The sequence below is a fragment of the Pan troglodytes genome, chromosome 21 (assembly GCF_028858775.2).
Source record: "Pan troglodytes isolate AG18354 chromosome 21, NHGRI_mPanTro3-v2.0_pri, whole genome shotgun sequence".
Classification (NCBI taxonomy): domain Eukaryota; kingdom Metazoa; phylum Chordata; class Mammalia; order Primates; family Hominidae; genus Pan; species Pan troglodytes.
The window spans coordinates 20612085-20627545 of record NC_072419.2 but is presented as its reverse complement, the minus strand read 5'-3'; the positions used below and the strand labels follow the sequence as shown (position 1 = coordinate 20627545).

The window sequence follows — 15461 nt, the reverse complement described above, 5'->3', positions numbered from 1 at the left end:
TCAGACTGTCAGCACTTCACTAAATGATCTATAGTCAATTCAAACAAGATGTGGTTGTTAAATTCCCAGAGAAGGACTAAAACATGAGGTATTATTTAATAGAGATGATAATTACTACATGCTTTTAATAAAAACTCCTGATATCACATATTGGTTGATAGTGTTCCAAGAGCCAAAAGGTCAACTAAGGAATTATCTATATTTAATATAGATAGATGGCTTAGGATGGTATCATAGCTTCTGTGTGAAAGAATTCAACAGGAAAGATGCTAGGAATACAAGCTCTAGATATACTTACTGGCTGTATAACCAGAGGTGAATCACTTAACCTCTCCGTGGCTATGTTTCTTCATCTGTTAAATATGCCTCTTAGGTTATCATAACAATTTAGCACATTTAGCTCTCAATACCTCTTACCAATCATATTTATAAAATTAATATGCTAACTTGATCTATGTGTTTAATTCCAGTCTCTCACTTGAGTCCTACATTTCCTATCCTCTATGGCTGTGTTTCTCACACTGGCATCTGAAGATCCTGGGGATCTTCAAGTTTCCCACAATTTTTTTTTAATTTTGTGATTTCATTTTGGTAAAAATCTTATAAAGCCTTTATAAGCAAATGTATCCATATCATTTCAGTGGCCTTCATAAGTGAACTGATATTAGATTATGTGCTATGCTAGCAGAAGTGTATAAAGCTAAGGAACCCATAGTACTGACACTCATTCAAGATTGGAAGGATGGAGGGAATCCAGGCTTCCAGTAGGAGATGAAACATCTGGCATGCTGAAAGACTGAGGCAGGAACTGCTAGGAAGGGAAACTCTTTAGAGAAGTAATATTTTAGGTAGAGGCAGCAGCTTGTGCAAAGCCCAGGAGGAAAAGGGGGAAAGAGAAAGTGGGTGGGAGGGAGAAATGAGAAAAACGGTGGGGGACAGAAAAAATTGCAGGTCAGTGGCAAGAGACTGGTGGACTGGAGACTGGCAAGGCAGGGATATTGAAGCAAGTCTTGTTTGACACACTAAGTTTGCCCTTAATCTTATGGGCCATGGGGAGCAACTAAAGGTGGCTGTACAGAGAAGTAATGTGAGAAAGATAATTTTGTCTGCATCTGGAGAGCAGGTGAGTTTGCAAGTAAAGCATTCAGGAGTGTACTGCAATAGTCTAGGTAAGAAATAATGTGATTTAAATGAAGGTTATGGCTGTATAGCTAAGGAGAGGAGACTACCAAATGTGTCACTGAAGCTAAAGGAAAATTAACATTCAAGGATGAAGTAGTCAACAGTATTGTATACTACAGAGAGATCCAGGAAAACAAGGACCAAAAAAGGGCCCATTACTTCAAGAAAAAGAGGTTATGGTGACGTTGGTGAGAACAGTTTTAATGAAAACAGTTTAGCAGAAGCCAGATTAGCAGTGTCTTGATATGTCATATGTACAAATTGAGAATTCAAGAAAGTTGTTGAAAGAACAAATACACTTTGATTCTATTTGTCTGCTCTAATCCAGTCACAATAGACTTAAGCTTTTCGAGGTTACTCCAAATCAAACTGCATTCAAACCATAATCATCCAAGAATCATCCCACCATTAAAGAGGGCAGAGTCAGAAGAAGCAACAGCTACAATTATGAGCTAGGAGGGGGAAAATCAGACTTATTTAAGCTGAGGTACTTAGTACAAAGTTAAATAGTTTCATTTCTGCTTCCAGTCTCCCCCTTAAACTTAATCCTTCCCCAGTTTATCCTTCACACTGCAGCCAAAGGGATCTCTCTAACACATATCCTCCCTAAAAATGTTTTCAAAAACTCCCCATCTTCTAAAAAATAAAAAACAATTAAAAAGAAAAAAACCCTCAGCCCTCAAAGTGACATACAAAGCACTTCATGATCTGGCCTCTGCCTGTATTTGCTCCAAGCACACTCAGCCACATGTGGTTTCCTAAGTGCAATATACACTCACCTGCTTTTTTGAGTTGTTTGCTTTTCTCTATTTGCCCATGGCACCTTGGACGTGGCTCTAATAAACACTTCATCCTGCTGTACAGCAACTGTTTACTTACTTGTCTTTACCTCCACTGTTCAACCTAGTTCTTAACTGATAATAAGCACTCAATACATTTTCCTGGGGGTTTTTTGTTTATTTTGGGGTTTTTTTTTTTTTGTCAAATGAGTGTTTCTTACTCCTCTATTTAGGCAGCATTTGAAAATCTGTTTGTTTAACCCTAAAGAGCTAAGCATATGTACCAAAATATTTTCAAGCATCCCCATGAGGTAACTGATTTTAAAGTGTGACTTTTACTCATAGTAAATACTGAATTTTTTTTCTACAAAAATACTGCTTTGTGAGGCAGAATCTGAACATCACGTATAGATAATCTAGTTCTGAAAACACCTCTTTTTTGTACAGACAGTTGTACTTTATTTAAAACCAGAATCAAAACAAAGGCCAGGCAAGGTGGCTCACACCTATAATCCCAGTACTTTGAGAGGTCTAGGTAGTAGGATCACTTGAAGCTAGGAGTTCAAGACCACCCTAGGAAACATAGCAGGACGCTGTCTCTACAGAAAAAAAAAAAAAAGTTTAATTAGCCAGGCATGGTGGCACGTGCTTGTAGTCCTAGCACTTGGGAGGCTGAGGCAGGAAGATGGCCTGAGCTCAGGAGCTCAAGCCTGCATTGAGCTATGATTATGCCACTGTATTCCAGCCTGAGTGACAGAGTGAGATTCCTGTCTTTAAAAAATAAGGTAAAATAGAGTCAAACTGAAAGTACATACAGGTAAGTGTCAATTATATATTAGTAACTAGACAAATCCATATAAAAATATGTGGAATTTTGAAAACTGCTCAGGCAGAAAGCAGCTGCTCTAGCTTGAGCACCAGTGCTTTTCAGCGGAAAACCGGCTCTGAATAATGGAAAATCTGAATGCTTAACACAGAAGATATCCTCCATTTCCTCTACTAACCTGAGTTCTCTCAGAAAAGACAGCAGTAGTATTAAATCCATTCAGTAGCCATACAAAAATAAATACCATAGCTAAACTATACCAAGTACATATTTTGTGCGAGAACTGTGCTACGTATTTTTCACACATTATTTACAACATCTGTCTGATCTTAATTACTAGTATTCCCTATTTATAGATTTCAAAAGTGAGGATTAAAGGGTTGAATAATTTGCCCAATCAAGCTGATGTCAGCAGGGCAGTTTATAATTAGTACTATGAGCATAATACCAAAAAGCTTTTCAAGAGCCTAGAAAAAGATAATTTAGGTTTCCAAAATATGAAAAGTACAAAATCAAAATTAATGTTTACCTAAATATCTACAAAACATGCCATTATATTAACTAATTAACTATCATCCAACTAAGTATGGACTGTTTTAGATGTGGGCTGTAGTATATTTCAGTATATATCAATATGATTTAGGGTGGGGCCTTAAAAAATAAAAATGCCCAAACTTCACAAATATCACTGAGACCCATTACAAAATGGCAAAAGATATGAACTGATATTTCACCAAAAAGACATACAGGTGGCAAATAAGCATATGGAGAGGTGATTGACATAATTAACCTTTGGGGAAACACAAATTAAAATAATGATGATGCTGATTCAAACAGCAGAGAAAAAAATTTTAAAATAAAAAATAAATATCAAAAAACATGATTAGCTATTAACACACACCTATTACAACAGCTAAAATAAGAAATAATTATACCACCAAATGCTGGCAAGGATGTAGAAAAACTGAACCTATCACACATTGCTGGTAAGAATGTAAAATGGTACAACTACTATGAAAAACAGTTTAGCAGTTTCTTACAAAACTAAACATGCACTTACATGTAACCTAGTAATCACATTCTTGGATGTCTATCCCAGAGAAACAAAAATGTATGGTCATATAAAAACATGTACATAAATGTTCATAGAAGCTTTATCGGTAACAGCAAAATACTGAAAAGAATCCAAATGTCCCTCAATGGGTGAATGGTTGAACAAACTCTGGTACATCCATACAATGAACCACTACTCAACAATAAAAAGGAATGAACAATTACTGAATTAATAAATAAATTCATTAATTCATTAATACAATCTGAATGGCCCTCAGGGCATTATATTTAGTGAAAAAAGGCAACCTTAAAAGATTACATGCTGTATGATTCTATTTACATGACTTTATTATTATTATTATTATTTTGATCGACCAATCATTGTATACGTTTATGAGGTACAATGTGATGTTTTGATATATGTATACACAATGTGGATGATTAAACCAAGCTAATTAACAAATCCATCACCTCACTTATCTATCATTCTTTACGGTGAGACATTTGCGATTTACTTCCTTAGTTATTTTGAAATATATAATACATTATTATTTATTACAGTCACCCTGCTATGAGATAAATCTCAAAACCTATTCCTCCTGTATATCTAAAACTTTGAAACTTTTGATCAACAACTCCCCATTTCCTTCCTCCAATCCCCCTCCAGCCTCTGGTAACCATATTCTCTACTGTAAGTTCAATTTCTGTGGCAATGAAAGCAAAAACAGACAAATGGGACAGCCTTAAACTAAAAAACTTCTGCCCAGCAAAGGAAACAATTAACAAAGTGAAGAGACAACCCACAAAATGGGAGAAAATATTTGCAAAAAATACATCTGAAAAGGAATTAATAGCCAAAATATATAAAGAACTTAAAGAACTCAACAGCAAGAAAACAAATAACCCCATTAAAAATCAGGCAAAGGATCTGAACAGACATTTCTCAGAAGAAGACACACAAATGACCAACGAGTACATGAAAAAAAATGCTCAGCACCACTAATCATTAGGGAAGCACAAATGGAAACCACAATGAGATATCATTTCACACCTGTTGGAATGGCTTTTGTCATGTTGAAAGCTAACAAGTGTTGGTGAGGATGCAGAGAAAAGAGAACTCCCGCACACTGTTGGGAACGTAAGTTAACAGAGGAAAACACCGTGGAGGTTCCTCAACAAGCTAAAAATAAAACTGCCATATGATCTGTTGATTCTACTTCTAGGTATCCAAAGAAACTGAAAAGTATGTCAAAGGGATATCGGTACTGCCATGTTCACTGCAGCATTATTGATTACGTATTTTTAGAATTATATTCCATTCTAAAAATGATAAAACCTTAGAGATGGAAAACAGGAAGGGAGGCAGATGGGTGGATATAAACACAAAGGTGGCAGCATGAGGGGGTTCTTTTTTTTTTTGACACGGAGTCTTGCTCTGTTGCCTAGGCTAGAGTGCAATGGTGCAATCTCGGCTCATTGCAACCTCCACCTCCCGGGTTCAAGCGATTCTCCTGCCTCAGCCTCCAGAGTAGCTGGGATTACAGGCACCCACCACCGTGCCCAGCTAATTTTTGTATTTTCAGTAGAGACGGGGTTTCACCATCTTGGCCAGGCTGGTCTCGAACTCCTGACCTCGTGATCCACCCGCCTTGACCTCCCAAAGTACTGGGATTACAGGTGTGAGCTACCGTGCCCGGCCAGCATGAGGGAGTTCTTTTATGATAATGGAATAGTTCTGTATCTAGATTGTGGTGGTGGGCACATGAATCTATTCATTAAATAAAACTACAAAGAACTACACACACGTATACACACATTCACATGAATGCAAGTTTAAAAATTGTTAAAACTGAATAAAGTCTGTAGTCTAGACAACAGTAATGTAACAATATCAATTTTCGGTTTTTGACATTGGGTAAACATGGACATAAAAATGGCAACACTAATAAGGGGGAAGGAAAAGAAAGGGCAAGGTTGACAAAGTAACCATTGAGTACTATGCTCATTACCTAGGTGACAGGATCAGTCATACCCCAAACTTCAGCATTATGCAATATACCATGTAACAAGTATACAAGCACTCCCTGAAACTAAAATAAATTATTTTTTAAAATCTGCTTTTGATATTGTACTATAGCTATATACAAAGCCACCACTGGGAGAAGTTTACACAGGGTTCATAGGACTCTGTGTTATTTTTGTCTTTTCTACCATTATTTCAAAATAAAAAGTTTAAATAAAAAATGGCCTTGGTTATGATAACCTGAATTTTGAACCCAGGTCTGCCTAACTCTAAACTTGTGCTACTGCCCTGTGTACTATAATGCCTGCAAAATCTGTTTTATTAAAACATACTAAATATGCATAATTTCCTAGAGAGAAGAATATAATACACAAGAAGTCCACCCTGGGTCACATTTAAAGAGGTTAAGGTAGTTCAAAAAACACTTTATTAGAAATAAGTTTAAAATATGAAATCATTTCATTCATAGCAACTAAGACCAGGTGTTCCAATGTACTAATATGGTCATGAGAACTTCAGAAGTCTAATAGGAGGTGACAACTGGGCTGCTTTGGCATAGTGACTAGGGGTACTGTTTTTCACTCCCCCTCTCAGTAGAGGCAGCTCTATAGTTTCCTGCCATGTTGTCTTGTTCACCTGAAAAGTTAACAGCTGTTCCACTCCTTCCACACCAGGCAAACAAACTGCACAGTAGAAAGCTGTAAATAGAGCCATTACAGTGTATATTCACTTGGCATCCCTTTTCTATCTACCTGGGATCTTCCTGATGAGACTATCCTTGTGAGATGCAAAACATGGCCAAATTACAATCATCACAACCAGAGAGATGAGCTAAAATTACCAAATCGTTTTGGGAGTAAGCAAAAGTTGCTGCCTGTCTTCATATAAATTCATCATACCCTTATATATTATGCAGCAGCTATGAAAAATTATACATTTAGGCAAGAGCAAGATAATAATATTTAAAAGAACAAAATAGTGATGAGGTAGTTAATGATGTTCTTCTGTTTTGCACCATTTATTTCAATAATTACTCCCAAAATATTTGTATTAATTGATCAGATAAAAAACACCAGAGCCAACTGGTTCACTGTGTCGTTTCCAATGCTGAATGTCCTATTAGTCAGAGATCTACAAATTCAATCATACATATTAAATAATTCAATTTAACAAATACACAGTATTAAATATTTTTAAGAAGGAGATGACATTGCTTGGGGAGTTGACACAAAAAGAGAAAATGGCACTAGTGTGTGGCTTCCATGGGAAGACAGCAAAATCCAACAAAGACCATTATTACTGTATTAAGTGTGTGCTAACATGGCAAATTCAATGTTATCTTAATAACAAGAAGGAGAAAACTTGTGAGAGTGATCTTCAAGTATTTAAAAAGGAAGTAGATATGATCAATTGTACTTCCTCAGGACAGAACTAAGAGTAATGGCTAGAAATTACAAGAACACACAAGAAGGCTGATAGTGTATTTATATACGTATGTACATACATATAAACATTTTTTAAAAATTTAAAAGATCATATGTGAGTATAAATATGTATCTTTTATGTGTCTATATATATTGATGTATATGCCCTAAATTCTATAAACATATGAGCTTTAACTTTTTTTTTTTTTTTTTTTTAGATGGAGTCTCGCTCTGACGCCAGGCTGGAGTGCAGTGGCACGATCTCGACTCACTGCAACCTCTGCCTCCCGGGTTCAAGCAATTCTCCTGCCTCAGCCTCCCGAGTAGCTGGGACTTACAGGCACACGCCACCACGCCTGGCTAATTTTTTAATTTTTGGTAGAGACGGGGTTTCACCATGTTGGCCAGGATGGTCTCAATCTCTTGACCTCATGATCCATCAGCCTTGGCCTCCCAAAGTGCTGGGATTACAGGCATGAGCCAATGCGCCCAGCAGAGCTTTAATTTTTAAAAATTTAAAAGATCATGTGTATACATATACATATGTGTGTATATATAAAAGATCACATGTGTGTATATATATCTTTTGTTTATATGTGTGTATATATAAAAGATTATATGTGTATATATATCTCTCTTATGTATATATACACACACATATATCTTTTATGCATATATACACACATATGATCTTTCAAATGTTTTAAAATTAAAGCTCATATATTTATAGAATTTAGGGCATATACATTAAATTACTAGCTATAGTGATATCTTATTAAAACTACAGGAGAGGACTTCCTGAGACCCTTTCTAAGGGCCTGTCTTCCCCCAAAGGCCCCACGGGACAGAGAAAGCATCTTGATACCCAGGGCCACAAATGAGCAATCCATAGATACTACATATAAGAGAGACCTGTACCCTATGAGGTAACCTGAGGATGAAGGAGTGAGTCATATTGGGTGGCAATTAAATGACCCAGCCTCCTCTCTCAAGAAGACTTTTACATTTTAGACAGGCAGCAGAAGCAGCAAAGGAGAAAGGAAGTGCAGATGCATCAGAAGAAGAAAAGGAGAAAACTGAGCCTTGATTACAGCAAAGCAGCTGTGGTACAAAGCAACTGACATCCAATCCTTTTTTTTTTTTTTTGAGACAGGGTCTCAATTCTGTCACCCAGGCTGGAGTGCAGTGGTATGATCTCTGCTCACTGCAACCTCCACCTCCCAGGTTCAAGCGATTCTCCTGCCTCAGCCTCCCGAGTAGCTGGGACTACAGGCACTCGCCATCATACCTGGCTAATTTTTGTTATTTTTTTGGTAGAGATGAGATTCACCATGTTGGCCAGGCTGGTCTCAAATTCCTACCTTCAAGTGATCTACCCAATTCGACCTCCCAAAGTGCTGGGCTTACAGGCATGAGCCACCGCACCCAGCTGTAACTGATACCCAATTCTAAGGGAACAACAAGCTGACCGGTATTCTGAACTTTCTGCTAAATTGCCAGAGCTGTACAATATCCTTGAACAATGTTTCAGTTCTCCATTAGACCCTTCTGTTCACCTGCCAATGCACTTTCCTACTATTCTCTGTGAATTTATTATCACCAAAGGAAACCTGGAGATAACACCGAAACTCACCTGAACTCTGTATTCTTGGAAAGAGCCACAGTCAAGAAATTACCCCTACCCTTTTGTGTTCTGGGAAAGTTTACTAGATAAAACTGACAGATGACCACCTTGCAACCAATGACAAGGCCAGAAACAGACTTTCCAAATTCCCATTCTCTGTCTCATACATGTTAGCCAAACTCTTTGTCCCCATTTACCATTCTGGTTGGTCAATGCCCACAAACGACCTGACCAAACTTTAGTCAGGCTCCTCTCCTTCCTGAAAACCCCTGAACTTTGGTCCACCCTGAAGCAACGGAAGGTGAGTAACCCCTCCTTAACAGCCCTTCCCCAGAACCAGCTGACCTCCGGAAAAACATTCCCGATAACACAATATTCTGCCTCCCCCTATTGAAATCATCCTCCTCCTTTTATTGTAATAGTCTATTTAGATAAAGCCTCTCCTTACCTAAGTCCAGATTTGTTTTTAATTGACACTTGCAAACTTCAAACAGCCTAACTTTACAAAACACAAATTAAAATCATTAAATATCCTCTCATTTACAATATTTTTATAGAATCACAGCTGTTGTATCTTTTTTGATATATAGCCACATAATAAAATATAACATCTGTAAAATTTTTCCCAATGTTGAAATAGGAAAATTAACTAGACAACTAATTATTAAAAATAATTAAAATATGCTGGTTAAAATTAAGCATTTCATAATGAAAATGAAAACTGGGACCCAAACAACTTAAGTTTTGAAATCACTGAAATAATTTCTTTATATTTTCACTTTTGTCTTACATAGTTCAATCATTGCCTGACAACCTATTCAAAAGAAGAAAAAAGCTTGATGAGCTTGTATTTATGTTGGCCAACTATTAATTCAAGCTACGAAAGTAACAATAATATACTTGCTAAAGTTCTTTCTGAAGAACTTTCTGCAACAATCTGTCACTTCTCCAGTGGTGCAGTATCCTAATCTCAACCTAGCGCCTTTCACTGTAGAGGGTACTGTAGATGCACATTAATTGCAGAACATACAAAAAAATAGATCTCCAATGTTTTTAATCAAGAAGAGAAACAGAATAGACATTTCTCCATCAGAAAGCATTTTTTTCTAAAATACTTACATTCTTATTTATTTAAAAATTTTGAAATAATACTTACATAACAAACACATCACAGGAAAATCAACTACTCACCGGCATTGACTATAGCATCTACCTCTAGCAATGTGATGTCACCTCTATAGAGAGAAACTTTTTCAGTCAAACTTTTCTTCACCTGGGATGTTTCCTGAGTATTTTCTTCTGTAATAGAAAATGGATATATATCAATAATAATATTATTAATTAACTTAATCGAGATAATTTTTTACTCAAGACTACTACAAGACCCAATATGTGTCATGCTCTACTACAAAAAACAAGTGGAAATAAGAGCGTAAGTACAAGGGGTGTGGTTTATTCTCTATTTTGTAATTCTCAAAACAAACACACTATCACATACAAAATGGACATACAATAAAATTTTAGCATGTTACATTGGTCAACAAGAAATTCAATACTTATGGGTAATTTTATTAAAATATCCATTCTAAAATAAAATTATGTACCATTACATTCACAAGGAGGTAAGAAAAAGATGTATTAATCTTTAATCTTAGGTAAGAAGAACTTACCTAAAAGGCATCCTTGATAAGAATATATATATATTTGAGCAAAAAAAAATTAGGTTCAGCTCTTTGCTACTTCTTTTTTTTTTGGAGAGGGAATCTCACTCTATCGCCCAGGCTGGAGTGCTGCAGTGGCGTGATCTCGGCTCACTGCAACCCCTGTCTTCCGGGTTCAATAGATTCTCCTGCCTCAGCCCCGCCCACCTCTCCCCCACCACCCCCCCCACCCCCCAACCAAGTAGCTGGAATTACAGGCATGAGCCACCATGCCATGCCCATCTAATTTTTGTATTTTTAGTAGAGACAGGGTTTCACAGTGTTGGCCAGGATGGTCTTGAACTTCTGACCCCAAGTGATCTGCCCACCTCGGCCTCCCAAAGTGCTGGGATTACAGGTATGAGCCACCATGCCTGGCCAGCTCTTTGGTACTTCTAAGTAACAAACTATTACTCCGGATAGGAAATTTCAAGGAGAATATTTGAATTTGTGAAACTGCTCCTTTCTTATCAAATTGTATTTTACCTTTTACTCTAGAGGGCGCTACTAGATTTTAAAAAGAAAGCTCTATCCCAACACACAACAGCCAGCAAGCAGGTATATCTAAAACAAGCCAAAAACGTTACTTTCTGAAATCTGATATTTTAAAAAATGATTTAGAGCAAGACTATAAACTTGAATTTCCATTTATTTTGAACAAAATAGCAATAAGATAAATCTAGTAAAAGCTGTGCAAAATAAATGTTTTAAAATATTTTGAATTGCTATTCATAAAAAGGTTTTTAATATACTTACAGGAAAGCTGATTTATATTTTTGAATTTATATTAAACTCAAACTTTTTAAAGTATGATATGTGTAAATCTTTCATACAAGGAGATACTGTTATTCATTCACTGAGACACTCTCATTTTTAAAAGTATTTATGATATGCATAAATTTTTAATGAGAAGAGACACTGCTATTCACTCACTGAGATACTCTCATGAGCATGCAATCTTGAGACATCTGGGGGATTAGAGGTGATAGGTTATGAGTCACCTAAATTGTCTTTGGACCACAATACACCCTCCCCAAAAAAAAAAGTTTGGCCAAGACTAGAAAATAATCTATGACCATAAAAATGATCCCTTCTCTGTCTATAAAGCATTCCCTTCTTAGTAACCGCTTCTCTCCCGGAAGGTTTTTTTTTTTTGAGACGGAGTCTCGCTCTGACGCCCAGGCTGGAGTGCAGTGGCGCTATCTTGGCTCACTGCAAGCTCCGCCTCCCGGATTCACACCATTCTCCTGCCTCAGCCTCTCCGAATAGCTGAGACTACAGGCGCCCGCCACCAGGCCCGGCTAGTTTTTTGTATTTTTAGTAGAGACGGGGTTGGTCTCGATCTCCTGACCTCATGATCTGCCCGCCTCGGCCTCCCAAAGTGCTGGGATTACAAGCGTGAGCCACCGCGCCTGGGCCTCTCCCAGAAGTATTCTATCAAAATACTCACGGGTTGTAGTAATAATGACAAGGAGAATAATGTGGGCAACTTGTATGTTAATGACGTAGAGAAAAACTTTAGGAACCTCAAAATATAAAATACTTACACTTGAGTTGACCTCTCAGGGACTCCTACAGTACTATTTATCTCTGCCAGATAGTGGGAAAGAGCAGACTTTCCTACCAGACTGACTCTGTTAAAATCCTAATTCTGCCAGTTAACAGCTGGGTGAGTCTGGATAAGTTATTCTCTCCATGCATCAGTTTGTAAACCACTGTAAGTGAGTTCATTACACTTAGAATGTTTGCCTCATAGTAAGTGATCAACAAACACAATCATTTTTTTTTTTTTTTGAGACAGAGTTTCGTTCTTGTTGCCCAGGCTGGGGTGCAATGGCACAGTCTCAGCTCACTGCAACCTCCATCTCCCAGGTTCAAGCGATTCTCATGCCTCAGCCTCCCAAGTAGCTGGGATTACAGGCACCCACCACCATGCCCAGCTATTTTTAGGAGAGAGGGGGTTTCACCATGTTGGCCAGGCTGGTCTTGAACTCCTGACCTCAGGTGATCCACCCACCTCAGCCTCCCAAAGTGCTGGGATTACAAGCGCGAGCCACCACACCTGGCCAAAACTACCTTTTTTTTTTTTTTTTTTTTACAAAGGTGACAAATATTATTTCAGCATCCATATTCAGCATTCATGGACCACAATACTAAGATACTTTTTCAAAATATTTTATTTTAAATAAAATATCATATTTATTACTATTGCTTATCAGTGAAAGAGACTATATTTTGTTTGTGCTGTTATCAAATTGTCAACACCTGACCCAATGACAAGGACTCTGAGCCACAAGTCCTTGAGTTCCACATCCAACTAGTTTCTATTGTGATTAACCAAATTATAAACTCTTGATTCTCCATTAACGATTGTTAAATGACAATAAACATTTGGTGGCTTTGTCAGAAACAAATGGATATTTAGACTATTGTGAACCTAGAAATTATAAAGATTCATCACTGAAGATGTTTCAGAACTCTATCAGGCATTAAATTGACAGACTTATCACAAATGAATGCAGAAAGACCATTTCAACATGGGAAACAGAGTAAATAGATCTTCTAATCATTCTTTAACTGCTTTTAGCTCTAAAAAGTATTATTTCATTTTCTCATGAAGCATTATGTAAGTAACTCACATTTGTAGTGATAGAATTTTTAAACATATGAGACAATAAGTCATGTGTTTCTTTCTCAAAAGCAAAGAAATTATAAAAGAAAGGTATGGGAGGGCCAGGCGCGGTGGCTCATGCCTGTAATCCCAACACTTTGGGAGGCTGAGGCGGGTGGATCATGAGGTCAGGAGATCGAGACCATCCTGGCTAACATGGTGAAACTCCGTCTCTACTAAAAAAAAAAAAAAAAATACAAAAATTAGCAGGGCATGGTGGCACGCACCTGTAGTCCTAGCTACTTGGGAGGCTGAGGCAGGAGAATCACTGGAACCTGGGAGGTGGAGGTTGCAGTGAGCTGAGATCATGCCACTGCACTCCAGCCTGGGCGACAGATGGAGACTACATCTCAAAAAAAAAAAAAAAGAAAGAAAGAAAAAAAGAAAGGTATGGGAAAACATTGAAGTTTAAACCATTTTTATACCACCGTTCAGTTGTTTCAAAAGAAACTCTAATCTGTCATCTGCAAATTTTTTAAATGGAATATTTTGAGACTGAAGTGAAGGTTTAAGCAATTCAACGTATTGAATAAATATACTGCTGTGACAATGTTGCTCAAGTAAGTTACTCAAAATGGTCTTTACTCAAGTTATCAGCATTATGAGGGAATGTTTTCATTGTCTCTCATTTTAAAAACTAACATGAGGCTCTTTTTTCCTCAACAGTCAGATTATACTTACAGCCCAATTCCTCACATAGTATGCCAAAAAGATATGTACATACTTAAAGGCTACAGCTTGATAGGACTAATAATTAGCAGTATTTCCTTCAACAGTAAATCAAAACCTAATGGAGTATTTTTGACCACCAACTATTCTTTGCAAATACAACAATATAAATTACCACTTAGAGGCCACCTCTTTTATTTGCATAGCAATGCCTTGCCTTCCTTTTCACACACAGATCTCAATGTATCTTTTTCCATACCCTAGGTTTTCAGTAATAAATAAGACAAAAAGTTGCCAAGTATATCTCCCTCATGGACATTCTCTATGTACACAAAGCACCAACTCAGCTTGTACATCACTGGTTTTATACAATTGCAAGTTGAAATATCTGTCAGTATAAACACATGACAGTAATTGCTCTTTCATATTGTATACTTCTGATAATGTCAAAGAAAACCAGAACTGGAAGTGATTAAAGCAGTAAAAACAGATTTTATTCAGAAACTATTACAATAAAGGGAAAGAGACCTCAGTATAGAACTAGGATCATTTCCAAATACAGCAATAACAAGCAGGGATTTATAGCCAAGGAGCAGAATGGAGGTGAGTGGATGGGAAATAACTAAGAGGAAATATAGGGGGATTCTGGTTATAGAGCCTTAACAGTATTCTTGCTGAAGGCAAGTCAGGGTGATCACATATTGCCTGGTGGGGGATGAGCAATTTGACCAAGTATCAAGAGTGATCTGATATCAAGGGTAAGAGATTTTCTCTTAACTAACTTAGCAAGATTCTTGCTGAAACTGGGCTATGCAGGTATTGCAAGAATGGGGCCTAGACAAGAAAAAGGCTTAGAGAAACCTGACTAAAGTTTGCTTAAGAAGACAGACTTTGTCAGTCCCTCTTATTGTTCAAGGAAAGAAGAGATTCTCATGAAGTTACCCATACATGAAAAGGTGTGGTGATTTCTTCAGCTTATACCAGGTGGTACAGCTTCAGCTTCCTGGGCTTTGGGAAAAGCATAGTTTTAGTTCTCAGTGATGCCAAGTGAGGAAGGTGGGGAAAAATTAGAAATGTTAGTTTGGAAACCTGTAGTAGGCTATCAGAGGAAACTAGAAGAATTGAGAAAATGCATAAGATGGCAGGATCCAGTCCAGTTTATAGGTTGACAATGGAAAGCTAAAAAAAAAATGAACAGGACTAGAATTTAATAAACCACAAGGGTACACTATAGTTTTCCATTTAAGCATAAATTTTCTCTCCACTCACTTCCTTTTTTAACTCTTGTTTACAAAATAAGTCTGGTCTCATTAGATTTGGCCTGGTTATTTACATAATTGCAGCAAAAATGACCACTTAGGCCTTTTGAGTTTGTTTTACTGGAATTTTTTATGAGGAATCTCAGATTAGATTTTTTTTTTTTTTTTTTTTTTTTTTGAGATGGGGTTTCACTCTGTTGCCCAGGCTGGAGTGCAGTGGCACGATCTCGGCTCACTGCAAGTTCTGCCTC

The 15461-nt window shown here is 37.2% G+C and overlaps 1 protein-coding gene across 9 annotated transcripts in view; it reads right to left on the bottom strand.

Moving 5' to 3' along the window:
* The window catches only part of MACROD2 (mono-ADP ribosylhydrolase 2), a 2047165-nt gene that overhangs the window by 1946845 nt on the left and 84859 nt on the right, over positions 1-15461 (bottom strand). For all 9 annotated transcript variants that reach the window (XM_024352108.3, XM_063803019.1, XM_063803020.1 and 6 more), the window contains exon 3: positions 10103-10210. In XM_024352108.3, coding sequence (XP_024207876.1) covers positions 10103-10210 — 108 coding nt within the window. The remainder of the gene's footprint in view (positions 1-10102; positions 10211-15461) is intronic.